At 40.4% G+C, this 27,423-nt stretch overlaps 1 protein-coding gene across 4 annotated transcripts; it reads right to left on the bottom strand.

Annotated features, from left to right (window-relative positions):
• Window positions 1-69: 69 nt before the first annotated feature.
• Window positions 70-24,370, bottom strand: mlxip (MLX interacting protein). Of its 4 annotated transcripts, none has more exons than XM_034212463.1 (17): window positions 23,763-24,370; window positions 20,847-20,953; window positions 19,304-19,389; window positions 19,042-19,131; window positions 18,885-18,926; window positions 17,371-17,611; window positions 16,635-16,724; window positions 16,377-16,471; window positions 9,549-10,113; window positions 7,669-7,772; window positions 7,277-7,376; window positions 7,077-7,192; window positions 6,632-6,739; window positions 6,154-6,281; window positions 5,930-6,053; window positions 4,823-4,971; window positions 70-3,293 (listed from the first exon to the last, which is right to left on the bottom strand). In XM_034212463.1, the coding sequence occupies exons 1-16, from the start codon at window positions 24,071-24,073 to the stop codon at window positions 4,834-4,836; spliced, it is 2,445 nt and encodes an 814-aa protein (XP_034068354.1). In that variant the 5' UTR covers window positions 24,074-24,370; the 3' UTR covers window positions 70-3,293; window positions 4,823-4,833. The 4 variants fall into 4 exon arrangements, with proteins under 4 accessions (XP_034068354.1, XP_034068352.1, XP_034068355.1 ...); XM_034212461.1 differs by having other exon boundaries at window positions 4,842-4,971; window positions 23,763-24,368; XM_034212464.1 differs by having other exon boundaries at window positions 4,842-4,971; window positions 9,549-9,888; window positions 23,763-24,368.
• Window positions 24,371-27,423: the final 3,053 nt, after the last annotated feature.

Raw genomic sequence — 27,423 nt, 5'->3', positions numbered from 1 at the left:
TTGAATGGTGAAAATATGATATTTATAATATGATATTTATTGAACTTCATTGAAAATAAAGCAAGTCAAGATTTTCAAAATTGTTGCTTTTATTGTGATTCCGAATCATTCAAGGCTTATTTAAACTTGTTAGGTGAAGAAATTCGGGAACTTTGCAAGAACGCGAAAAAATAAAACATAGATGCAACACATAGAAAATCTCTTTATGTCGTAAAACAATAGAAATATAACACTTAATTGGTGAAGAGCCAACGTGAACGGATGCAGTCTGCAATGATTGTTCACATCAGGTACAAAACCCTCAGCCTGGTATGACAAATATTTTACAATCAGAGGGGAAGGGAAAAAATAACAAACTAAATCAAATGCTACAGTGTTACACTGGGGTATTTGACATAGGCCGATTGATTTGCATCACTGTGAATGTTTTAATTGACATCAGTGATTACCGCTATCCCTATCTTACTGTATAGAGCAGCCTGTACATTAACAGGTCAAGTATTTTAATCATTTACAAAAACAAAAACAAATAAAAGACTGCAATCTGCAATCCAAAATAAAACACACAAAAAGCTGCACATTCAAGAAATAAGAAAGACCAGTGTTGCCATTTTCTAATGTAACACTCGGAGTAAACAGGGTTGTTCTGCAGAAAAAGAAAGAAATATCCCAAAATCATTGCCTGCCTGAGAGAGCCGAACCACAAATTAAAGTAAGGGCAATTCATTTTGAGTTGAAAGCTGATATACAGCAGACTGCACATTGTCTTATTGCAAAGCAGGCAACAGAGCATCGTCAGTAACAAAAACAATGAACTATATGTCGGTTAACTATGTTATTTATTTGTTTTTGGGTCTGTTTCTGTCTTTCCACGGTATAAATTAATGTGTCTACGAGCAGAAAACAACATAGGCAAATGTGACTTGTAACCTGACATCCAGAGTTCGAGTTATAATCTGAGCATCCCTCCACTTGGCACCTTGGAGGTGAAGTGCAGGCATATTGTCATTCAAGAGAGAATACAATGCGTAGTTCTTTTGGAAAACAGGTTTTTCTTTTAGCCTATATTTACCTCGTTAACGAGTAATAATAGTCATTACATTGACACATGCATTTTTTGTGATTAAAATAATGGTTGTTGGTAATGCGTCCCCCACATATGCATGATTTCACTGCTTTCATAGGAGCTCAGACCCCTCCTTATGGGAGCTCAGCTCCCATTGGCTCCCACATAACTCGAACCCTGCTTACATCCCTACGACATGTTTCCTGCGGAGAAGGACACCGAATAGAGTTTTTTCAGCTAAATGGAAAATAATTACGCTGACCAGCAAAGCCCTGAGTGACTACTTTGCATTCAGCTAAGATCTTGTAACACTGTACATGTGAAATATGGTATATAACCTCTACTGCTATTTCAGTTAAGTTCCCTATGAGGGCTGTAAGTAATATTGCTCCATGATGCTGTGACCTGCCCAGTTAAGACCCAGGTATGTAACATTCATACTGTATTGAAGATGACTGCTTTCTTGCACATTTTGCAGTTGAATTCACTGGAAACGGGCAGAGCAAACAGCGTATGAAGAAAAATGTTCAGCATGGGTGGAAAACCACTTGCAAAAAGGCATTCACCTGAGTAAATGATAGACAGAAAAGAAGACAAAGCACTCTGCTTCCTTGTCCTTATTAAAGCACAACATTGGTATTTTTGAACTTGGACACTATTCTAGTTTAGTCTTAGTGACTAATGGGTTAACATTTCTTTTAAATTGGTCATTTTGGGAGAGCGCTGCAGACAGCAGACATGAGGAAGGCTGCACACACCCATTTTATCTGCCTTCCATCAAGCTCACAATTCAAGATTTGTGTTTTTACATATAGAGCTGAAGACCATCTCATCTGGCCTTTGTCTCGCCTCATACTTCCATTGTGTATTTTTAAGATCTGTTATTTAGGTTTAACTGTTATAGATTGTACTGTTTTCGGGTGTTGTGATATACTAAATAAACATACTTAAACGCTTGCTTTTGGCAATGGCCGGTTCAGAATGTTATTATTATTACGTCTCACAACATTATGTAAGGACAGAGAAATAAAATGTCTTTAACACCGTCTTGATGCCGCTTGGTGTGCTGGTGTTCTCAGAGTTTGTTTTGTTGGAGTAAAGAAAGTGTAGCTTAGTGTTATCTTACAGGTTTTAATGTCATGGCTGCTGTTTTTGACAATGTGGATGTGACAATATTTCAGGTGGAGACATTTCCGGGCTAACAGACCGGAGCAAGTGAAAGAAAAAAAATGGTATTCACTGAATGTCCTTTCCATAATGCTGTCAGACACTTACAAGAATAATATTTCACAATATGAGCATGTCAGTGGCCAAAAAAGCACTTCAAGTAGAAATACACAGACAGTGGTTGACTTACGGGAAGGATTACATTGCAGCGCTCTCCCTGCATGACTAATATTAAAATATTGTTTTCCCCATTAGTAACTTGGATACAAAACCATGAAGAAATAGGGTCCTTGTTGAAAAATATCAGTTATACTTTAAGCACAAGTGATTTTTGTGACCACGTTTCAGGCAATCCTCTACACTCCGATATAAAACCTATGGAGGTTTCAGAGCTGCCACAAACAACGCTATACTCCACCATCTCCTTGTTATGAAAGCATCTTATCTCTACACTTAAACAACTGCTAGAGAACATAAGATGAACAATCACTCAATAATTCCCTTTCCAACACATTGTTGTGCTTTCACATCATGCAAGTCATTTTTTATATATATTGTTGTTCACAAATAAACACAAAGTACCACCTTTTGATAACGTTTTTAAAAGATCTTCACCTGATATAGGCGAAGGTAGACGTAGTTGTCATTAAAATACAACATGATAAAGCCATTTTTGCACTATTGTTATACAAGTAATGTAAAAGATAAGGCCCCCTGTGTGCCTTATTCCCAAGAATCAACGTACAACACAACAAGTGTAGGACCGTCGTACATACAGAGTGAAAGTAGCTCGCATTTTTTCATTTTGTTTATTTTTCAGAGAGGTGGAGGATCTGTGGAAGACGTGGTGTCCTTGCTGAGCGGCTGTAAGGTGAACTAGTGATATGTCATTTTGATGATTGCTTTAAAAGTTTCAGGTGTTTTTTTTGTCCGCCTCACCTCAGAGAGCGAGGCTACACGTCTGTGTGTGAAACAGCCTGGATGGCTTCTTCAGGCAGGAGGGATGGATCGCTTAGGATGGACGTGTTTGTGCTCAGCTTGCGAAGAGTACTCAGCACCACTAAAAAAACAAAACAAGAAACTGCATTTTAGTTACCAAAACTGGACTGTAAAACAACATTTTCTTTACAAGATACAACTGTATCTGTATGGATGTACTTGATTAAAAAATGTCAAAACCAATTTTGATTTGGAAGCTCATTACTTACTAACTATGACTGACATATGTGTGGTTACTTGGTGGGAGGTGATGCTTGGTCTATTGTTAAAAAAAGCTTTTTTGGAAAATGTTAATGTTTGCTGTTATTTTACATACTCTGGGCAAATGTGTCATCTAACAAGACTTTCTTTTATGACTGCTGAATGTAATATTTGCATTTTTTCCAGAATGCATAATAGCCCTGTTTTTCATGATAAGGACAGTGACTCAGGGGAAATTTAAAACCTGTCTCATAACCAAGCAGATCTGAATGATTACTTTTGAGGGGGCAGTCCAACCTGTAATGGAGTAAAACAGTGGAACGATAGCTTTTTCGATTATCTCTCCCAATTGTTTTCTGTTTGTGTCTAAGCCCGATTGTAGAACAAACTATTGGGGAATTTGGCCTTGGTGGAGGTTTGCTTTATCTGAGTTTGCCTTTAGTTCTTTACCATTTCCTGCAGCAGTGCAGGCCCAGCCTCCAGCGAAATGCTAAAACTGCGACTTTACTGATAGAAATCTTTGACGTCACCATTATCAGATCAAAGTGTCATTGTTAAAGTCACACTGAGTCAGCAATACAAGAGTATGTTTTGAAGTGGTAGGAAAACAATTATTGGAAAGTGATTTTACACAACGGAAAGTTAGATGCACTGTTACATTTTCTGTCATGGCATGGCTGATTGATGACTACATGAAAAAAATGAGACAGTGACAGATAGCAGGTTTTTAACCATTACACACTGTAATGATCTAACACTTTGCAGTTAGAACAAAGCTGGACTGCAAATGCTCCGACTGTTGATCTGTAACAATATGCCCCTTTGATACATGCCACCCCAAAATCCAGATGTATGTGAGAATGCAAATGTATGAATCATTCAGACTAAGTTATCAAACAGAAAGTCATTTTCTGTGTAATGTCCAATTGAGCACATGTGTGAACAGATCTCCGCTCATTGTCCGGAGATTTCACGGCTTTTTGATTTTCTTTGTCGGCTAGAACACAACCGGATGCAAACAAATATCTAAGGGTGAATAAAAGTGGTCATTTACATAAACTGGAGAGAGATTAGAAAATGTTTTTCTGTAATGGCCGAACTAAAGACAAATTCAAGGAACAGCAAGAGACGGTGTTGTTAATGACCAATTCAAGAACAGTTATGTGACCGTTGTGTATTCCGTGTCATGTCGTGCCTCCTTGCAGGCTCTACCAAAGCGCCACCACTTTCTTAAACTGAACGTAGTGTTTCCGGTAAGTGAGGATGGGTCTGACACGGACATCTCCTGCTTTGTGATAATCTGGATATTAACGGGAGTACATGAGGAAAAACTGCGATAGAGTAAGAAGGCAGGTGATGTATAAAATATCTGTTCTTCTGGATTTTCACCTGATAGTCCTTTACTTACTGGGTCTGAGCACTGGGAGGGAGCAGTGACGATCGACCCACTGCAACGTGGTCTGACACAGCTCTGCTCTGCTTGTGGTTGACACCATCTCATTGAATGAATCAAACAGAGGCTTGATAATGATGCTAAACTATAAATGGATGATGGTCAAGGATCTATTACACTACAGAGTGAGACAAAAACAATTCTGCCTGACCAACTGTAAGAGCGCAAGACTGTAACATTAACATATTTCGCTTTTACTGCCTTTAGTAAAGGACTAAAATATGAACACTGTCAGAGAAAATTACTGCACCTGATACATGGCCTCTGCATTTGTTAAAAAACTAAGCAATTTCCCTTCCTAAATACAGTGTCTTGTACAACTTAATGTACATTTTTGGTTATACACCTAGGTATGGAAGCCCTGAGAGACAAGTGGCTAAACAGATCTTGTGATCCATTTTCTAGGTTTAATCTTAATTAATGGTTGCCCCTGTGCTCATGACTAAAGAAAAAAAGGCAACAAAAGCCAATATAAAATCATTCATGTTTTCTCCATTTTAAATGTCTCCATTCACCCATATATTGTGGGTTAGTAAGGTGAACTTGCAACATCACTGTTCATTGAAAATAAAAACTCACGTGGTAGAAAATATGAATGATCTTAGGTTTCTTGAACATGGTGTAGTGGTGCACTTCAGCCTCTTGTGGCCTGAATGAGTAAAATAATAAAAAACATTTGGCAAAATAGTTTGTTTTGATGACTGAAACATTTCTTGGTCCAATCTTTGTTCAACCTTCTTCATAGATGAAACAAAAACAGCTAATAAAGATCATCTTCGCACACCTTTTCCACCTGTTCTTCAGTCATAAACACAGGACAGTAAACTATTTAGATCAGACTTAGAAAATTGTTCACCAGAATTGTTCTTCTTGCATCTCATGGAGCCATATTAAGGCTACTAAATGAAGTTGAAGAGGTCTGTATATAACCTGGACTTAAAGTAGATTGCTTGTCCTCAACAGCCATTGGAAGATGTTAAATGTACATTGTCCTCTGTTATTAATAAGCAGCAATATGTATCAGCCGCTTTATGTAAGGATACAATCCAGAACTTCCAGTTCTGCAGGGTGCGGTTCATCACATATTCTTTGAACCTCTCCTGCATGTGTTCAAAGCGGTTCCTCCTGACGGGCACCCCTGTCGCAGGCAGCTGCTCCTGGCACGAGCTGTGGTTGAGCAGAAACATTTGAGTGGTAATCAGTTAGGTATCTGTTCAACTTTTGTATATCAGATGAGAGGTGAAGCATATAGAATGATTTGAAATACTTAATGGAGGCGTTGAGCTCCTCTATCTCCTCTCGTAGTCTTTTGACCTCCTCCTGCATCTGCTGCCTCTCCTGCTGGAGCTTCCCAATGTGATCCACAGTCTTTTGCAACGTGATGGCATTACTGATCTAAACACAACACAATGATAATGAATATCATAAGGCAGATTGCAAAGTAAATGTGTATAAACTATATATAGCAACATGAACAACAATAATGGTATCCTGAAAAATAACTAACGATGAGTTTCATTATCCACTAACCAACATATTCTTGATTAATAGTTATTTCTTGATATATAAAAAGAAAATATATTCAGTTTGATATTATAAACACAACATTATATTCTTTATGAAAAATGATTGTAATTATTAATCCTTAGATAAAAATGTGTATTTCAAACGATTAACAGATAAATCAACTACTCATTGCAGCTCTAGACCTGCATCTGTTGCAGAGGTTTTAATAAGACACTTACATTGGATTGGGACTTTAAAGTAGGGATCAGGTTGCAGAGTGTTTTATAGCCAATGTTTATATTTGATCGTCTCTTTTGCTCAGCAGATATGTGTGTTGTCCTTCGGCTCTGTCACACAACAGCAGTGAAAATATTACACAGAGGCTTACTGAGATTGTATCATGGGTTACAGAGGAACAAGTCAAAATGCTACTTATGTATAAACAGGGTTATACAATTGCCAATGGATTTAATCCAGCCTTTCTTAATTCATTTTCAGCATTGGGATTGCCCTTTTCATGCTTTAATAAATTGTCATTTTTTATTCATTGCAAATATGTTTTCATTAATTGCCCCAAGTCTGCGAGAGACCAAAATGTCATTCAATATCCACACACACCATATATTTAGCATTAATGCAAATAAACAGGTTAATGTTAAGAAACAACGACGCATAAACACAAACCTGGTTTTGTTCAATCTTCACCAGCGTTACAGTGCTGCTGCTGATCAGCGACTGGGGACTAGGAGCTTGATCTAACCCACACGGGGATCCCTGACCTGATTCTGGCTGACTGTGACCTGGAGAGAACAAAAACAAACCAACTTGTAACGAGTTGTGGGTCAACACTTAAGATTTTCTTTTTTGGAGGAGTGAAGTCTCACCGGCACTGGAGGAGGCTTTTTGATTTTTGTGGTTAGAAGACTTTTCTTTGGGGACTATCAGTTGTGGAGACTTGTGAGACACAACGTGAAATCCAGGAGCCTGAGATGCAGGACAAGAGAACAAATTGGCAGGATATTAAAAAAAAGAGGACAGAGAAGCACAATAATAAAATATGACCTCACTCTGAGGTAAAGTTTGTATTTTACATTCATGCATTACAAACGACAGGAAAATGACAATAAAATGTAAACGTTGCCGTTTTTAAAATGTTCTATTTGCAACTCAAATCTCTTTTGAGGATGAGACATCAAGTGTAAGTGCAATTTCCTGTATATATAAAGGTTAACACAAAAAATAAAGACCCACAGAGGAATAAGAGCTGAAAACATACCCCTCCAAGTTGAGAAGGAGTGATGACTACTCCAGTATTATGGACGTCGGCTTTCAGAGGTGTTGGTGTAACAATAACAGCGTTGGCATGACCTGGGAAAGGGGCTGAGAGGATGAACATTGACAGGCGCTGCAGGATGACTTTTATGTGCATTCATACGTGAACATCTATTCAGGAGTTATCATTTTTGACATGCTGCCACTTCCTTTCTTCCTCAGGGGATTTTGCAGAAAAATGTGGTGATTAACATTAGTCTGTACAAGTTTCATTGTACGTTGACTATGTAATGCAACCAATTGTTGTATAAGTTATTTATTATATTAGCTCTAGTAAGTATTTCAATAGTCTAGTATCTTGAATAATGTTTTAAATGTGTTTCAGATTTTAATGAAAAAACAATATTAAAGAAATAACATGGTATTTATTTGCTACTATATTATTTTCCTCATTTTTTTTTAACGGTAATAAATTCATAGGAAATGTACTTGCGTACACTTCAGTGCTTACAAAAGGCATCATTGTGGCCTAAACTACAACATTGTGAATCAAAATACTGAATAAGAAAGGCTTGAGCGCTATCTTGTGTAATTTAAAGGGGACCTATCATGCAAAATGCACTTTTGTACGTCTTTTATACATGAATGTGTCCCCGGTGTGTCAGGGAACTCACCAAGTGTCAGAAAACACAACCCTCTCTCTTTTCCTCCATACCCAAATCTCTAAAAACGGGGCTGCAACAGATCTGATACAGACTGATACAGATTTGAAATTGTTCTGATGTCAGAAACGGGGAGCTCCGCCTATATGGCCAACTCTCCACCTATCAGGGGAATGAGAGGTTGCGTGGCATGGTAACAGCATGGTAACAGCATGGTAACAGCATGGTAACATGACGCTCGTGCTTCGTGCCCCCTCCTTTGCGTGGTCAGCTGCATCTCATTTGCCACAGAATCAGCCCTGGCAAAAACAGGGCTGGAATACAGCAAATAGAGCAAAATGAGGCATGGCTAAAATGCATGATCTGTTTGGTATTTTGAAAAAAAAACTTCACAGACATGTTTTGTATAGGTATGGCCCTACAATATATTATTCAAATATAGCATGATAGGTCCACTTTAAGTTAAAGTGACACAGCTCCACTGACAGATCAACAAGGTAAAATGCACATTTTCTCCAAATGCAGAAGCAATAGCCGCGTTCACACCGGAGTACTTTTCCCCGTACTTTTCCCGTTTAGTTCCGTTAGTACCCCTTATGTCGCGTTCACACCAAAAAGAGTACTTAGTGCCAGGAACTTTTACCCCCATTTTTAGTGCCTGCTGAGAGGTGGTACTCTCCTGGGGGAAAAAAGTGCCCCAGTTCTGATTGGCTGGGCGAATTGCGAACCACGCCCCGTAAAACTCTGAAATGTTTTGTAGAGCCGCCATTGTATTTGCTGGCTATAACATTATTAGCATTAGCCCCGCGCACCAACGCAGAGAGACTAACTTATGGCAACACAAAATAAAACATGGGAGCGGTGGAGATGAGGAGGTGTCGGCATTCTGGCGATTTAGTCGGAAGGCTTCAGTAGAAGCTGCTGGGAGTCCCAGCAGCTTCTACTGAAGCCAGTCCCCAACTCCGGGGACTTCCGGCCGGGGACTTCGGGTGGCAATATACGCCGTGAAGTTGTTTGCGGCCTGCCAGTAAACCCAAAGCAGAAGAAGACGAAGTGACGTCAGCGGCTCATTTGCGTAATCTTCCCTCAGGGAACTTATTCCGGTGTGAACGCGATCTGTACTTAGTGCCCTGGGGTAATAAGTGCCGGGGCACTAAGTGCCGGCAAAGTACTTCGTGTGAACGCGGCTTTTGTCTTGATTTTGAGTTGAGAAACAACAGACCTGTGAGGATGAGGTGGGAGGTGGGGAGGGTGTTAGCAGGAGCAATCCTTTGCACAGGGCGATTTTTGTTGGAACTGGATGACTGAAAGGGGCGAGGCAGGACAAAAGTCTGAGGGTGCCTGACAGGAGGGGCCGGTAATGGAGCCAAAGACTGCAGTTGGGAAGGGGGAGGCGGTGCAGATATGGAGCTATACTCTGAGGCCTGGCTGAAGTTGGAGGCTGCATCGCTGGGTGGGACTGTAGAGGGGGCGGTGTGCGTCTCATCCAGCGCTGAGGTATTGTCCAGCGGTGAGGGAACCATCGGAGCTGGTGCTGAGGTCAAGTCCTGACCAGAAAGGCACTGCAATAACGGATCATAGCTTAACGGCTGAGAGACTGAGGAAACTACTCTTAGATCACAGGGCGCCACCTGCCCAGGAAATAGAGGCATGTAGTTTCTTGCATAGGCAGAATCACGACCACCAGCTCCTGTTGGACTGGTTTGACTGGCCATGGGAGAGGGGATGGGCAGAGGGCCAGGAGGGGATATGTGGTTGCTCGTGAGCATGGAGGACATTAACTGGGTCTGATAAGGAATGACAAAAGGAAAAGAAACAAACAAAATGCAATAACAAAAGAGATACAATTCTGTGTAAGTTCATAAAATATGTACATTTCACTTTTATGCTGGTTAAGATTATGACAACAAAAGGGTTTTTACACACCAATTACACACTCTGACCCCGTGTCTACATCGCAAATGAAGCGACTCTATACCGCTTCCATCTGATCGGAGCATTTCAAAGTGTCAAAGGGTAAAGGGACTTCCCATCCACAATACAGAATCAACCAATAAAGAGGGAAGGGTAAACAGAAGATAATTGTGGAAACATTTCTGTCAAACTAAAGCAATTGTGTCAGTGTTCACTTTCTATTACATTCTATAGACAGTTCAGGGAGATGCAAAATGCCTTTACCACTAAAGAAAAGAGGCCACTATTTCCCCTCCCCTGTCTTTAAGTGAGTTTAAGAATTTTTTGTTTAATGAAGTTAATTTGTTAATCTAGGTTCAGGAGCATGGCCACGCCTCAACCCCATCGCTAATCACGGCTAACTCTTTTTATATCCGGCCAACATCCTGCCACCGCTTGACAGGCAGACCGCGATTCACGCCATGCGTCATCACGGTTCAAAACATCTTTAGACGCTACTACTAAAGCTTTAAACTCACCATGGATCCCAAATTGCTGATCAACCGGCCGGAATCATACGAAGATCCATGCAACGATCTTTTAGAAACCGGTTATCCGCCATCTACGGCACAGCACGATCACAGCCAAGCATCCGAACGGAGCCGCTTGTCCTCGGCCGTCAGTATCCCACACACCAGCCGTCACTTCCACTCAAGGAAATGTCTCCAACTCCAACACAGATCCTAGGCCTCCTTCGCCAGTGAGGGCCAAAAATCGGGGCCGAAACGGGCATAGCATTAGCCAGCACCAATCCTCCCATCATCGGCAGCATGCCTCATTCACAGCCACCGGCTCTTCACCTTGGCGCACTCGACACGCCTCTCGGCAGAATCTGCGTTCCGAAACGGAGCTCGACATCTTATAAAATCATCCAGATAGACAGTTTGTTTACTTTCTTAGCAATGGCTTCACTCAGGGTTTCCACCCAAGTATAGAAATACTCCCTAACACATCTCATATCTGCCACAACCTTCAGACCGCTTGAAAAGAACCTCACACTGTCGATATCTTACTGGCTACAGAAATCGAAGAAAGATTAATGATAGGCCCATACGATAATCCTCCCTTTCCCATGTTTTACAGACTCCTCGACGATTTTTTAGGCATCACCCTGGACTCAATGTCCTTCCAGGCTTCTCTACCCTCAGAGAAAATACAACGCATCACTCTTCTCCAGTTAAATTACATGCAGGCAGACAAATGCACGAAACGTCAACTGTTAGCCCTCCTCGGCCACCTAAATTACAACCATTCGCATAACACCACAAACAAAACCTTTCTTGTCAAACCTGCTGAACAAAGTTGCATCTGTCTCCTCCATCCACGATCAATTGGTTCTAGACGATGCTTGCCAAACACATCTCTGGCAACATTTCTTGTCTTTATGGAATGGCATCTCCTTCTTTTATGACGATTTCATCACCAAACCCGAGGATATTCAACTCTTCACGCAGCACCTTCTGTAGGCTTCGGCGGCTACTATGCAGGGAGATGGTTCTCTTCCGTCTGGAGTTCATAGCTCTCAATTCACAGGTGCTCTCTCCTTCATCTACGCTTCACAAACTGTACCCAATCATCATAGCTTCCATTCTTTGGGGGCACGAATGGTCTAGGAAGCCATACTTGTCTAACAGTCTTGTCTAACCGATAACAGTGCAGTCTTATGGCGCGTTTCCACTGCAGGCCTCGCTCCGTTTGGTTAGGCCTTATTAGGCCCGGCTCACTTTAATGCTGCGCTTCCATTACAGTTTAGGAACTGGGGCAGTTACTATAGTAACGCAGTGTAGGCGGAGCCGTGACGTCATCTTCCATGAGAGCCCCAGAAAAACAACACAGCCGTTAGCTCTTAGCACTCAGAGCTCACAGCTCCTCATATCTGTTCAGAAACTAGACAAAAGTTAAACAAGTACAAACCACAGACTGCCTGTGTCATGGCGAATACAGTCGCTGGTTTATTTATGTCTGTATAGGCCGTTGTTGTGAGTGTGGACGGTCGGAGCATATATAACGTTAGCTTAGCCAAGCTCCATTTAGAAAACACGCATTTTAAAAAGGGTTTTTCGTCTGCCGTCTGTCTGCATACTTGTCAAAGCATTAATTCATGGTTTTTACTAACCGGTATCAGTATGTTGTTACTTCGGCATCATTTAGAAACGTGTATTACAATTAAATCACGGTCAAATATGTTCATCTTGTTGTAGTTGTAGCCCCCTTGCCAGCGATTCTCTCTCTAGTTTAGCATACTCAGCCCGACTCAGCCTGGTTGTTCCTGGCCCTAGAACCACGATTTAGTCGGGCCAGAAAAAAGGTGAAAAAGTAGCCCCGGGCCAAAACTAGGCCAAGTGGAAACGCAACCAAAAACGGGCCCCCTACGGCTCGGCACGCTTAAAGCGAGCTACCCGCTGCAGTGGAAACGCGCCATTAGAGATCCTTAACAAAGGCCGATCTTGCTCCCTGGCCATCATGCAGTTCCTGCCCAAACTCACTTTAATCTCAGCTCAACACACATTCCAGGTCATCAGAATAGCATCGCCGAGTCTGTGTCTTGTTTCAGAAATTCAGAAACTTGGCCCCAGAATTGGATCTTCATCCCATACCAGTCCCACCATTTTCAGCAACAACATTCAATTAAGTCCACAACTGGAAATGCTCTCTCACGCTTCACGGGAAGCCATCCTCAACAGCCTTGCCCCAAGCACCATGTTAGCGTATCTTACAGGCTGGAATTGCTTTAAGACATATCACGGCACATACCAGCTACCATTCCACACTTTGGACGTCATGTCCATCTGCAATTTCATTACCCTGTTATTACATCCGGAAATGCCAGACCTCCACCATTCAGACCTAGTTGGCAGGAATCAACTTCTTTATAAAAATAGCCAGTGGCCAACAATGTCCTTCCACGTCCCAATGCTGATCAAAGGCTTGCGTAAGCAGGAACCCTCCCTCACCGCCAAACGACTGCCACTCACTTCTGACCTTCTCAGCCTCTGCATCCATTCCCTAGGCTCAGGATACTTATCACCCATGGTCGATCATGGTCGATGCATGTTTCTGCTACCATTTTTTGGCTTCCTGCGATGCTCCGAATTTCTATCTAAATCTAACATACTACGAAGGACTAAAACAGATCAGCTGGGAATGTCTTTCCCCATCTTCCGCCTCAACTCCTATCTCATCCCATACGAGCCGCTAACAAAATACCTCAGCGCTAGGTACGCTGCCCACCCGACGCCTCAACATCCACTCTTCTCACCGAAACAAGAAAATGGCCACACATTTCATTTTCAAAACATCCTGCGTATTTCTGGGATATTCTAAGAACATTAGTCTAGCCCATTCCTTCCACATCGGTGCAGCGTCCACATCGGTGCAGCGTCCACAGCGGCGAGACTGGGCATCTTCGATCAAACCATCCAGGTCCTCGGCCACTGGTTATCCCAAGAAAACCATGCTTACATCTGCAACAATCTAAACGATCTCAGACATGCACACACTCAACTCAGCTCCATTTAATCCAGTGGTTCTCAAACTTTTTCAGTCATTCCCCACTTTGAACAGGTGTGCCTTTTCAAGCCCCACCTGTTCCTCATCGCTCCAATAAAATGGTAGGCCAAGCTTAAAATTGTCAAATGTATCTTTCTACAACAGGGGTCTCCAACCTTTTTTAGGATGAGAGATACTTTCAAAAAATAAAACAAATCGTGGGCTACTTTTTTTGCAGTGTATATATTTAGCACATTTTAATATTATTATGCTTACCTTTAACCTTTGTGTGCTGTTTGGGTCTGTGGGACCCGTGTTCAGTGTTTACTAAAATAAAATGTATTCAATTTAATTATTTTAACCTGCTTTATTTGGGGGTGGACCTCACATCGTCTAGGTGGGTCCGGGGGCACGCACCCCAGGGAAGATTTTTTGTTTTTTAAATGTGGAAGTGAAATGCATCAATCTGATGGATACAGCTCTCAACACTCATATGAAAGGGAGCTGTATACTTTTCAATAATCCAAACCAAATTATCACAACCAATAACAAATCATTTAAACTTGTTTATTCTTATCTTATGCTACCAAGTTAGCATTCTCTTTTTATTTATGCATATTTTACTAATCACTCCCCTTTCAAACTGTTTCTTTTTTTTTTACTGTCCTATAGTACACATTGGAATGATTTCTTACTTTATTTTATACAACTAGGCTATATTAAATAGATAAAGGTGTGCTCTCTCTATCTCTCTCGCTCTCTCTGTCTGTCTCGCTCGCTGACAGAGGCTGTGTGCTCCTCCGTGGCGATGGCGGCTTGCGTTAAAAAAGAAAAAAAAAAGGCCTATTTGTAAAGTGGGGGAACACAAACGGGATTTTGAAAAGTATCACGGTTAAACTCCTTATGAAGTGGTGAGGTGCCGCTCCACATTGCTTTTCTTTCCGACTGCAATGCTGTTGTGTGTGTGTGTAAGAGCGTTTCACATGTGTGTATGAGAGATTTTTACAAATCTGTAAATTATTTTGGTTTCAGTTGTGTGTGTGTGTGTGTGACAGCGACGTGCAGTCAGGGTAGGCAGGGGAGGCAGAGCCTCACCTGTCATACTCCAATGTAACGGAAAAACAACTAAAGAAAAACTAAATAGTAATAATAATAACATGTCTCCACTGATCTGTGTTGTAAGTGTGATTTATGTATGATTCCAATCGCTTTTTATAGTCAAAATCAGCTAATTTGCCGAGCTCCGCTACAACTACGGGTAGCGATGAGAAGTGAGGCAGGGACGAGCTCTCCCTCTCGTAAACCCACAGTAACTGGCTGGAGCGCGGGCACTAATTTAACGCGGGCACTTATTTTGTGAGCGCGCTCAACCCAGTTACTGTGGGGTGAGGTGAGGCACAAATGAGCTCTGCCTCACCTCAGAATGCGTCAAAGCTGGCCCTAAGCGCATGCCTGCAGCATCTCACTGTATGTCACCAATTTAATGTTTGTAAATCCCTTTATTACATTTATCCCCGCCATCCATAGTCTCTAAATAACTTATTTCACGTATATGATATTTAGGCTCGCTGGTCTCATCATACAACGGCAATGAAGAAAGCACCAGGGGAGGCAGCCATAACCTCTGCCGCACTGAAGGGGGCGCAAGTGAGCCCACATGTTCTTGTTGCTACTGTTATTCTACGTAGAGACCGTAGACGCAAACAACAAACTAGACTTTTGAAACTAGAGGAAGATAAGGAGGACTTTTACAAAGTGACAAGGGGGGCATTTCATGACGGGGAGGCATAATGTGACACAACACCGGCACTACAGGGAGAACATCAGAGAGGATGATGGCATGAAATAAAAGCAAAATTAATTTTAAATGTTTTGGATTCTAGAAAGGAAAATAAGTTGAATGTTAAGCAGAGGAATAAGTAATGTATGAAAAGTGCTATGTGAATACATTTTAGTAATACTATGTTACATAGTTGTGTTGTGTGTGTAACTACATTAAGACAGAAACATGTTAGAAGATGTGACAAATGTGACCCGCTCTATGGAAATCAGTCGGAAGTCGCAACGGCTCATTTCAAAATAAACGTGGATTTGCATAAAAAAAAATAGTTTTTCGGGGTGTGGGTGTTTTGTTTGATTTTAACTAAACAAAGTCTTGGCTTTCAGAATATGAAACTTTTATTTCCAAAATCACACGATAAATACATTTTTGAAGCTTGTAATCCATACGAAAATATTTTCCGTCGGTAGTACTTTGATCATTTATTAGCTGCTAATAATCAATCAGATCGATGGATTCCAGAGAAGAAGAAACTTTGAAGGCCTTTTTCTCAAAATGATGACTCGGTGACAGTCATTATATAATGTGACATATTTAGCTTAATAGAAAAGAACAAAAACAATCCTGATATCATTAGAAAGCTAGGAATCTCCTCTTTCCAACATAACTCAAAATGTGTCTTCGGGTCAATGCGACTGATTTCGATAGAGCAAGTCACAAATATCCTCATCAATTGACCAAAAACACAAACAAATTGAGGAAAAATATCTTTGGACAAATCTCCTGCTGGTGGTGTGTGTTAGGGGATGTGGCTTTATGTGTGTTTACCTGGGACCGAGAGCTGCTGCTGGGTAGAGGGGTGACAGATGGTGCAGTGGGTAAAACAGAGGGGAAGACGGGCGGACGGAGGCTGTGAAATAAGTCTGGAACAAGAGTCTCTATGTTAGCAAGAGGTTAGTAAAACCACACTACTTTGTGCGTTAGGCTAAGCAAACTGCTTTTCCAGAGTTACTAGAACATGTGCGTTGATTCCTGTAAAGTGTGTGTGCACCACTAATGCAGCTACAGGTGGTGCCTTACTCCTACCTTGCAGTGGATCAAAGGAGTCCATGAAGTCTAGGTTGGGTTGTAAAGGGATGAGTCCAGGTTGGATCATGTCTGCATTCCCAGCATGAGCTGTAGAAGGTAAAGAGGCAGAGGTAAGGAGAGGAGGGGGAATACAAAGTAAATTACCACTAAATAAAGCAATAGTATCCCTCCAAAATGATCATTTGTACATCTCTTACTTACCCTGTGTTACCTTGAATCAGAAATCGGAGTAAAGACTTGATAAATGAAAATAATATTAGGGCCGTTTTAACCGCATCAATACTATATCAAAACATACATTTTTAAACTGTCATACATCACATTTCTAAAACACTTTAGACTCGCACAGACAAGAAGCATGCCTGTGCATGAGTGACACTGTTTATGTGGTAGAGTTTTAAATAGGAAGGTTTTAGCTAAATGCATGCGTTTGGGAAGCAGTGGGCATATGAGTGGATAAATTAAACTTGGAAACAGTTTGGACATAGTCTCAAAATATGTATTTCTTAATAACATGTAAGGATAAATCATTAAACCAGTTTTGAGATTTGTATTTACTAAGTTTTGCTGTTATTAAACCCGGCCACTATAAGTAATCAAGTTCAGAAACGTTTTTTTGAACAGTTCTGGGTAACACAGGGGGTTAATATTCCTTTAAATTACTGAGAAAGTAGGAGACAACAAAAATATATTTATGATGTCTTTACCACATAAGATACAATGCTTTTCTCACCAATCTCCCTTGGATTAGGCCATGCTATGTGCTGGTGTGAGGCCAAGGTTGAGAACAACGTGTCTGAAAACTCAGACATCAGAACATCCATGTCAAAGAGGGGGTCCATCTCCATGGGGGCCGGCATTTCATTATGCCTACGAGGCACACGGCGAACTGCAGTCTCTTCATCCTGATAAAATGAGACACGGAGCATGTCTGGAGAGACTTCCCCAAACAGCGAAAACTGCTCCTCGGGTCCCTTTGGGTGTTCAAAATGCAACCAGCAAGCCAGTTAATGACACACAAGCATGCAGTGTTGAGTACAGCAAGCATGGGATACACTAAACCAGTGGTTCTCAAATGGGGGTACGCGGACCCCTAGGGGTACGTTGGAGTACTGCAGGGGGTAAGTGAGATTTATTCTAACTTAAGTCTAACTCTTAAGTGTATTTTGCTCGGCTCAACGGTCCGTCACAGCGGGCGGAGCTGTGATCGGGCGGAGCTGTGATCATGCAGAGCTGCGTGTTCTCCGTCAGCAGCAGCTGATCTGATCTCTGATCTCTCTCTCGCATCTGGTTAGACTTCACTCGCGTCTATGTCCAAATCTATCAGATCTAGCTAGTTCTAGTTAATTATATGACTGCCTGCTTATCAAAGGACCTAAACAATAAGCGTTGCTTGACAACGGCGTGTGGCCGCAAAGTATAGCGCAGCATTATGCATAACGTTTTTACGAGGAGTCAAAATCCCATGCTCATAAAATGCTCATATATATTTTTCTCTTCATTCCCCACGCCCCAAAATCAATAAATATAACAATTTTAGGAAAAGTAACGAAGTTTGATCAGTGTGGGTTTTATATTAACAGAGTTACACATATTTCAAAACTCAAAGTGTAATAACCGCAATTGCCTCCCTGTCAGAATGACAAAGATCCTCAGTGAAGCACGAGCCCATGTTTCTCACTACATTGTAAGTACAACTTATTAAAAAGATCAGTTCACTGCAGCTAATGTCGTCTTAGTGTTATTGAATGATGTTAAAATTGGTTTGCCATGAATTTAGTGATGGATTGTAAACATTTGAAATGTAGCATTTAAGTTTTTCTCAGTTACAATGTTGGTGTTTTAATAAATCAGATGGTGCAGCGCTGTACTGTACCTCTTTAGATAGGCTTTTTTTCCTTAACAAATTGATTTTGCGCTGATCAGGGGGTACTTGGCTGAATTTTTTTTTCAAAGGGGGTACATGATTGAAAAAAGTTTGAGAACCACTGCACTAAACTATAAACAACTCTTTGTATCCACACGTCATGCACTAGAAACACATTTATAAATGCATATATATACAAAATATTTTACTCTGACAGCAAGATCAATGAAGTGAAACTAGTCAATAGGAATTTGTTTATATCGCCAGGTTTATCCATTGAAAGGTATGTCATAATGTGAGGGTGACTGGGTTAGCATGGGTTAATTCATGTTGGAGCTAAAAGCACTTTGGTGGGTTGAACATGATGCAGTTTTACATACCTTAAGTAAGCTTGAGAGGTCATCATCCTTGTGCTTTTGTAACTATAAAAGAGATAATGTTAATGAGCAGTAAAACATATAGGATTAGATACAGAATACCCAGTATCTCTCTGAACTATTACAGAGCCTTTATATACACAATTGAAAAATAGAATACCCTTTTTTTAAAGTATGTTCTCCACTTGTGGTATTCTCTGATGACAATTTCAATTCTCCTTTTCAAGCATTTCCCCTCTGTGGCAATGCCCTTCAAAAAAGAGGGGGATGGGGAAAAATTGAAGTTACAAGTGAAACATAAATACAAGTGTTTAAGAGAGAACAGAAACAAATGAATGGAGGAATTCGGTGACAAGAAACAACACAACAAAGTTTGAATTGCCGTTGCGTACATCATAATAGTCAAATGTTTCTGTCTTTACCTCTGTAGGACGATGGACGTCCAAGTCCATGGTTCCATCCAGGGGAGTTGCAAAGTGACACACAGGATTCTCCCTTCTCTCCACATCTGGGGGTAGAAAAACAACTTCCATGTCACCCCAGGTGAAATGCACAGTGGTTGTTATTCATACTGTTAAATTACATTAACAATTAGGGATGAGACAATAGGATTGTATGCCAATTGCCAATTTGCTGTCATGGCGGAGCAGTGATATGAAGAGCTTAATTTACAAATAAATACAAGAATTATCATGTAAAACTTAACAGACTCAAACAATGTTGCCATTCATTTATGCAGAGGGTTTTATTGTGTTTTACGATTGCCTTATTTCAGATGTTTTGACACTTAGGTACTTAAAGGTCCCATGTCATGGCCATTTCCACTGATCATTTCCATTGTTGAGGTCTACTAGAATAGATTTATACTGTGCAATTTTCCAAACTCACATTGGTTTCGCATACAGCATCTCTGTAAAGTATGTGTATTCAGCAGTATTCACTCTCTCCACTAAACGGCTTGTTGCAGCTCATTGCAGCTCTTGCCCCCCCCCTCCCTGTGAGCCCAGTGTGCTCCGATTGGTCGGGACCAGTCGGGACGTTGTGAATCGCGCTGAGCTCCGTGGAGGTGTGATTTCCTTGTTTAGCGATACACAGCGAAACACAGCCAAACTCACCCTGAGCACACACAAAGTCACAGCCGAAGTAAAAACAATAAGTGTGGCTTGATATTGAGTAAGAAAAAGGTTGATAAACGCTGTGAGAATGGGTCTGCAGAGAGAATTTCACCGCAATCCCAACTGTCTGTTATCAGCCTGCAGCCAGGGAGGAGAAATCAGCAGAGCTGCCTGCACTGAGTGTGTGAGGAAGTCTGTGGATTGGTCAATTTGGACCAATCAGCGGGGGCTTAACGTAACGGCTCCGTGGACGTAACGTAACGGCTCCACGGATTGGTCCATTTCGTTCCGGGGACGACATGACGTCATGATGTACCAGGAAGAATCAAATGGACAATGACGTATCTCCAACGAGGCGTTTTGGGGAGGTATTTTCTGTGTTAGAATTTTACTCGCTACAGGGTGTACTTTGAGGGTTTTGACTCTGCACACCGTTTACATGCATAAAAACCTTCATAACACACAAGGGGACGGGTACTAACCGGAAAAGCATGACATGTCACCTTTAACACAAAAGTGTCTGTGTAGAATAACTAACAGTCACTGTAACCAATCCACTCGTGGCATGTAAACGAACAATAATATTGCAGCAAGTTGCGAACAGGGTTCAAATATGATCTTAAAATCATGAAAAACAAAACCCAGTTAACCATTTTACAGATAATGTTGCGAGTTCTGTTAGTTTGTTATAAACCAAACGTATTAACCAAGAAGAAAAGTAAAGCGTTGATCCTGACGTCTTCTCGCCCCAGCTTGATGAAAGAGATGTTAAAATTCATGTCATATTAAACTAAATACTAACAATGCAGTGTACGCTCTATGGAAGACAAAATGAAAGTTGAACTCTTACACTGCATATACCAGGCTCTCCATATGGCGTTGTTGAGACGGATCTTGTCTCTCCAAAGCAGTTTTAGACCTTTGAAGTTTTTCCATTTGGGAGATACCAACATCCCACTGAAAAGACAAGGACATGACACAAGTCATTTTATGATACACAATTGTTGGCTTACTTGCACAAGTTCATTAATAGCTCAATAATAACTAAAACGTTCAAAGATCATAATCCTCAGCAGAATAATCCTTATTCTATTCTTGCTTGTGGAGGATAAAAAACATTTTCAACAGATTCAAAGACTAATTCTAGCACCCTAACACCTTAACTGAGAATATTAAAAAAAGTTTGTTTTATCAGTAATCTTATATGCTCTATTTTGTTAGGGATGACGGGATTACAACATGAAGCAGCAGGAAGAAATGTCTCCCAAAGGCTTTTAAAAAGTCACTTTGAACCTGACGCTTTTCAATTACTTTAGCCATTAATAAGAAAGAGAATGAGGCTAGCTCGCTGTAGCACTGCTCCAGCATCCATCCCTCAGTAAAAGGTAAGATAGCACGGCTTAGTAACAGGAGTTCCATGTCTGATGACGGACTTATCTGAAGGTGGCTTCTCATACCAGTACACTAAGCCCTGGAAGAATGCCTCTTCTGTTCCTTGCTTCAGGAACAGAAAAACGCTAAACTCTACCCTGAGGATCTCAATGTACTCAGTCTATGGTGTACACATGACTTCAAATAAAAAAGGTTGCTTGCACTGGCAGTGCAACGAAAAGACCTCCAGAGATAAAGCAAGCAAAACAAACTAGCATCTGCCAAGGCCACGCTCAAGTCAGATTGATAACTACAAGTTTGATATGGAAACAACTCAAGTTTAGAGTCAACTAAACAGAGAGCCAACACACGTGCACTATCAAATGAAATCAAGGCCTCATCGGAGGGATTCATCACTATTATGGTAACAGTATGTGAAACTTTTTATTACAGCATAGTGGCCTTACATAACCAAAGCTGTGGGCGGTCTGATAAAAAAAGTGTTTTTAAGTCAAACAGACTATAATAAAAAAAGTGAGTATTGGATTAAAACTTTGTTGCCTAAAGAATGCAGAGTGTATTATTATTAATGGATCATAACAGTTATATGCACCAACATTTTAAAAAGTTTGTCAAATAACATGACTTTAGTTTAGGTTTTAGTTATTTGAATAACTTTAAAACAGGTTTTCTCATTTAAAATCTGCTTCGATAGAGAAATGTTTACCACGATCCAAAAGGTTGAGCTCAGAGTTCCCCTCTTTCCTTCCTTCCTCTTCAGCCTTTCCCTGTTGTCATTTAAGTGCTTCATTTTTTATGAATACTGTTTAAAAAGCTTTTCCAATAAGTAAGCAGGTAGTACAATTTGAACAGAGAAAAAGCTGTATTTTACAGATCCCCTGATGTTCTTGTTGTTATTAAAGGCTCTTCATGTACATACATAGACATCACTTGAGTTTCAAACAACAACAGAACATTAACTGGTAGTAATGCTTTCCTAGTCTATAAATAGTTGAATCCAAGTTGGTGCCATTTGCAAAGTCAGAGTCAACCCTGAGCAGCTGGTTCTGCAGCCCAGTAGAGTAACTAGATTAACTACACTACAGTAAACACAGAATCATAAGTACGAGGGTTAAGGTACAAAGACTATGGATAGGTACCTCCCATTAAGCCCATTTACAAAGAATCATCTTAAATGTGAAAAAGCCTGACTGAACACGTCCTGAACAGTGCCTGCTGCCAGTGTTTCAACACTATCTAAACAAAGCAGTATCTCTCTGCCATGAGAGAAGCCCTTGTCTTTCTGCTGAGATTAAAGACTTGCATAGCCTGTGGTAACTTCTGTGGTAGCAAGACGCTCTCATTGCATCTAGTTTTGGCACCACCGAAAATGAAAGTTAGTTCCTGGTTGCTTGTTTAAAACGTTCCATCACAAGTTAGAACAATGATCTCTCTTTTTAAGAGCAACAAGAGTGTGATCTGAGTTTATCAGGCCCTGTCACCAGTCATCATGTCCCAATAAAAGAGTACCACATGATATTTACTACTATACTGAAGTATAAACACAAAGTGATTTGCAATTGTCTGTATATCTCTAAATGATATACGTATCATATGTATATACAGTATAGTATAAACCTATACTCCTGCTACTGCAGTATTTTGACCTTTTAAAAGAACATTTTATAGAAAATGTGTTATATTGTTTATATTTGATATACTATTTATTTTAAATTGTTAACTCTATTCAGCTTCTTAAGTATTTGTATTTTAATGTTGAACACACTGGCCCTGTAACTAAATAATTTTCCAATTTGGGATTGATAAAGTATCTATCTATCTATCTATAGATCTTTACTTGAGTGTTCCCATTTTAAAAATTAAAAATAAAAAGAATATGTTTTTAAAACAAAAACATTTGATAAGATCATTTAAAGGGTTTTACAACTTGTTTGGCTCGGGACCCATTTCAGATGTCTATGTATTGTTAGCATTTCCTCTTAAAGCTTCGCAAATGGTTATTTTTAAATAACTGCTTGGGGCCCGAAGAAAGAAAATGTACTAAAAATGAATTGAATGCATTGGCGGTCATACATCCTATACTTAGGTAGAATTGAGTGCAGCACTTGTGCTTGTGATGGAGTATGCTTACAAGTGGTATACCTACTCTGTGGTATTGGTACTAGTAATATACATTATATTTAAAGATGTTTCCCTTGACCAGAATCATGAGTGGTCAAGCAGGAAGTGACACTAGAGGAGTGACATTGCTGGCCTCGTGACAGCAATTAGTGTCCGAGCCCTTTCCTTAATGTTCTGATGTGCACAGGGTTGAAGAGATAACATGCATGGTTATACGGGGGGGTTGAGATGTGTTATCATTACAATAACATACCTGTACGCTAGAGTCATGCATTCAAAGAGTTTGGTCAGTGAAGCATCTATGGAGAGGTGGGACATGCTCGCCTTCCCAAAATGATAAGTTTGACAGGTCTGTTTGTTGACAGTGTCGAAGTCGTAGCCCTTCTTCGGAGGGTGCTCGATGTGCGGCGAAGACACCATGAAGTGTCCGCTGTGGATGACCTGGTTCTCCAGTCCGTCCGCCCTGATCAGCAGACCCGGTGGAGGCTCCTCCGCATCCGAGTCTTCATCATGACCCTGCTTTATGATCGGCGGAGGGCGCCGGTATTTGTACCGTAAAGACATCCCTCGCCGTCTGTAACTCACGAGACAAATAGCTAACGTTAGCTAGCAAGCTAGGACAATAAAACTGTCTTTTTCATGAGGCTTGGCAGTTTCAGCCTGACTCCCCGTTAGAGTTTTTCAACGTCATGCTGCGGAGTCCTGTTGGTCCGTTGCGACATTTGTAAAGCTCGCTGTTTGTAATGAAATGCCTAAGTTAACTTGTTGTTGTCTTAAATAGTTTACGTAGCTGCGAGTCGCAGCGACCAGCTGGCAAAAAACAGCCTTCAGCTCCTCTCTGTCGGAGCAGGAAGTTCCTGTGCTGAAACGATTCTGATTGGTCCGAGTCACAGCTCACCCGCCGCACAACCTACAGTTAACCCAGTCTACAGTCTATGCCAGGGGTGCCCAACCTTTTTTGAACCGAGAGCTACTTTTAAAGTTGCCAGTCTGCCGAGATCTACCAGTCCAAATAGAGAGGCGTAGCCATTACTGACAGCCTACTACAAGATAAATACACACTTCTACCTGTATAAAACTTATGGAAGCCCATTTCCGCCACTTGAAAAAAAATAAAATCCCCATGAAAAGTCATAATTATGAGATAAAAAAGTCGAAATTATGAGATAAAAAGTCATAATAATGAGATAAAAAGTCATAATTATGAGATAAAAAAGTCGAAATTATGAGATAAAAAGTCATAATAATGAGATAAAAAAGTCGAAATGATGAGATAAAAAGTCATAATAATGAGATAAAAAGTCATAATTATGAGATAAAAAAGTCGAAATTATGAGATAAAAAGTCATAATAATGAGATAAAAAGTCTTAATTATGAGATAAGAAAGTCGAAATAATGAGATAAAAAGTCATAATTATGAGATAAAAAGAGACACTTTGTCACAACAGACAAACTAGCAGCTCTTTGGCTCGAATTCTCCTATTTATCTTGATACGGAAATGGATTGTGAGTACATTGAGGACTACTTTAAACGTGGATTTACAACAGATGAAATACTTAATTTGCTTGCTGATTCACATGGAGTTGTACTAAGCAAACGCACCCTTGAAAGGATTTTAAGCAAGAAGCAGCTCTGGCGTCGAAAGAATAAAACCGATGTGGCTGAGGTGGCAACCTTCATTGAACAGCAACTGGAAACATCTGGTCAGTGTCATGGTTACAGATGGATGCACCAAAAATGTTGGTTACATGGAATTGTGACTGACAGAGAAACAGTGCGAATACTGCTACAGTTATTGGATGGTTAAGGTGTTGATCTGAGGTCAAGAAACAGACTGCGAAGGCGCATCTACCACAGCTGTGGTCCAAACTATGTATGGCACATTGATGGTTACGACAAGCTTAAGCCATTTGGAATTGCAATCAGTGGATGCATTGACGGGTTTTCCAGAAAGATGATATGGCTTGAAGCTTACAAAACAAACAAAGACCCGAAGATCATCGCTGGCTACTTTATTGATGCTGTTATCAATGCTGGTGGGTGCCCTGCCAGACTCAGACTTGATTTAGGAACAGAAAATGGCCATATGGCTGAAATGCAGCAGTTTTTGCATTTTTCTGTGAACCAAGCTGAAACAGACAATGTAACCTTTGGTCCAAGCACTGGAAACCAACGTATTGAACAATGGTGGCTGACCTTGCGAAGTGAGTGTGTCCAGTTTTGGATGGACCTTTTTGACAAACTGAGTGTAGATGGCTACTTCTCAGACAACTTCTTGGACAAGTCCTTGATCCAGTTCTGCTTTCTACAAATAATACAGGTACTTGTCACATTATGAAATAAATAAATGTTGAATGTGGTGAATATTTTTAAAGAGCCACAAATGACCATGTGTAAAATAGAAATTGCCTGTTTTCCGTGGAGAGAGTGAATAATAAGTTATTGTTTCTGGATAACAAAAATATGTGGGTATTCAGAGTAGCTGTGTCAAATAAGTAGGGTTTATTTTCGGGTTTATCCACCACATTTTTATAGCTGTTAAGATATAACATTAGTTGCACTGCTGCAATTTACATTTTACAGTTATTAATATGATTGTGCCAACCTACCATAGTACAACTAGAAGACACATCTCACAAATATAACAAACCATGGGTCAGGAGTATACTTGACTAAGGCAGTAATCACCACTGCCCAGTATTTTTATACATTCTATTTGACTGAATATTATTTGCCTCCGAGGAAGAACTTAATGAGGTTGTATTGACTTGGAACAATCACAGAGTCCGTCAAGTCCATAACTCACGATCACCCCATGGACGTCCCTCCATATTGCATGCAGTCCCTCATCTGTATGGAGGCAGAGATTGTTTGCACCACGTGGACCTGGAGAAAGTTCAAGTCTGTCTTGATGAGTGTGTGTTCAAGGACTTCCCATGTGATGAAGATGTGTTTCATATCTGTGTGGATCTAATGTCAGAGTATAATCTGAAATTAACAAATGATGTGTTTGAAACTGTTAACCTGTATATCACACTCAGACAACTGATGAACAATGAACTGGATCATTAACTTTCCTGGGGCAGTGTCACAATTTATATTTCAGAAATGTGTATTTGTTTCCTGTTTCATTCCAGAACAAATTGAAATATATATACTGATTGCAATTATCAGAATTATGATATACTTTAACCTGTGATGAATGAAAATATAATTGTAGCTGTTTGAGACACGTCAAATATGTACCAAATATTCTCAGTACATATATTTGTATGTACACACAAACAAAGTCATGTGTTGCCCTTAGATTGACTATGTGTAAAAACAGGATACAAATGCAAAATACACACATGTATTAATATAATTATTTATTCAATTATTTAAACAGATAGCATACAAAATTGCTGTTTTCATTCATGCTCCATTTATCTGAATCCAACCAATCAGCTGGCAGACTTCAATAAACCTCTGAAATCAAAATTGCTGTTTTCATTTTGACTGCATTTTAATCTAACTTGCTACAGTATCAGCAGTACGAGAGGTGAATTATGTCCAACAACGTGTCACCACACTATAAACTATACTCCAAATTCTCCAACTAAGGAGGAAGGGGAGCATTATTTCATTTTATTAGATTTTATTGATCTTGTAATACTTAAAAAAAGACTCTTGGTTAAGTGTGTGTGTGTGTGTGTGTGTGTGTGTGTGTGTGTGTGTGTGTGTGTGTGTGTGTGTGTGGTGTGTGTGGTGTGTGTGTGTGTGTGTGTGTGTGTGTGTGTGTGTGTGTGTGGTGTGTGTGTGTGTGTGTGTGTGTGTGTGGTGTGTGTGTGTGTGTGTGCATGTGCATGGTGCGAGAGTGAGCGAGCGTTTTTATGTTTCTGGAAGTAAAACGAAGCAGCAGAAAATATAGGT

Source organism: Gymnodraco acuticeps, unplaced genomic scaffold, assembly GCF_902827175.1.
Source record: "Gymnodraco acuticeps unplaced genomic scaffold, fGymAcu1.1, whole genome shotgun sequence".
NCBI classification, from domain to species: Eukaryota; Metazoa; Chordata; class Actinopteri; order Perciformes; family Bathydraconidae; genus Gymnodraco; species Gymnodraco acuticeps.
Note: the sequence above shows the minus strand (reverse complement) of the source record. Positions and strands in the feature narration are given on the sequence as shown.

Excerpts from the sequence above, each read along its gene's own strand:
- mlxip (XM_034212461.1), bottom strand. The coding sequence starts at position 24,073 with ATGTCTTTACGGTACAAATACCGGCGCCCTCCGCCGATCATAAAGCAG. Across the intron at positions 18,927-19,041 it reads GAACATACTTTAAAAAAAGG|TTACAAAAGCACAAGGATGA; the intron begins GTATTCTATTTT and ends TCTCTTTTATAG. Across the intron at positions 17,612-18,884 it reads ACCTCTCAAGCTTACTTAAG|GGACCCGAGGAGCAGTTTTC; the intron begins GTATGTAAAACT and ends GAACACCCAAAG.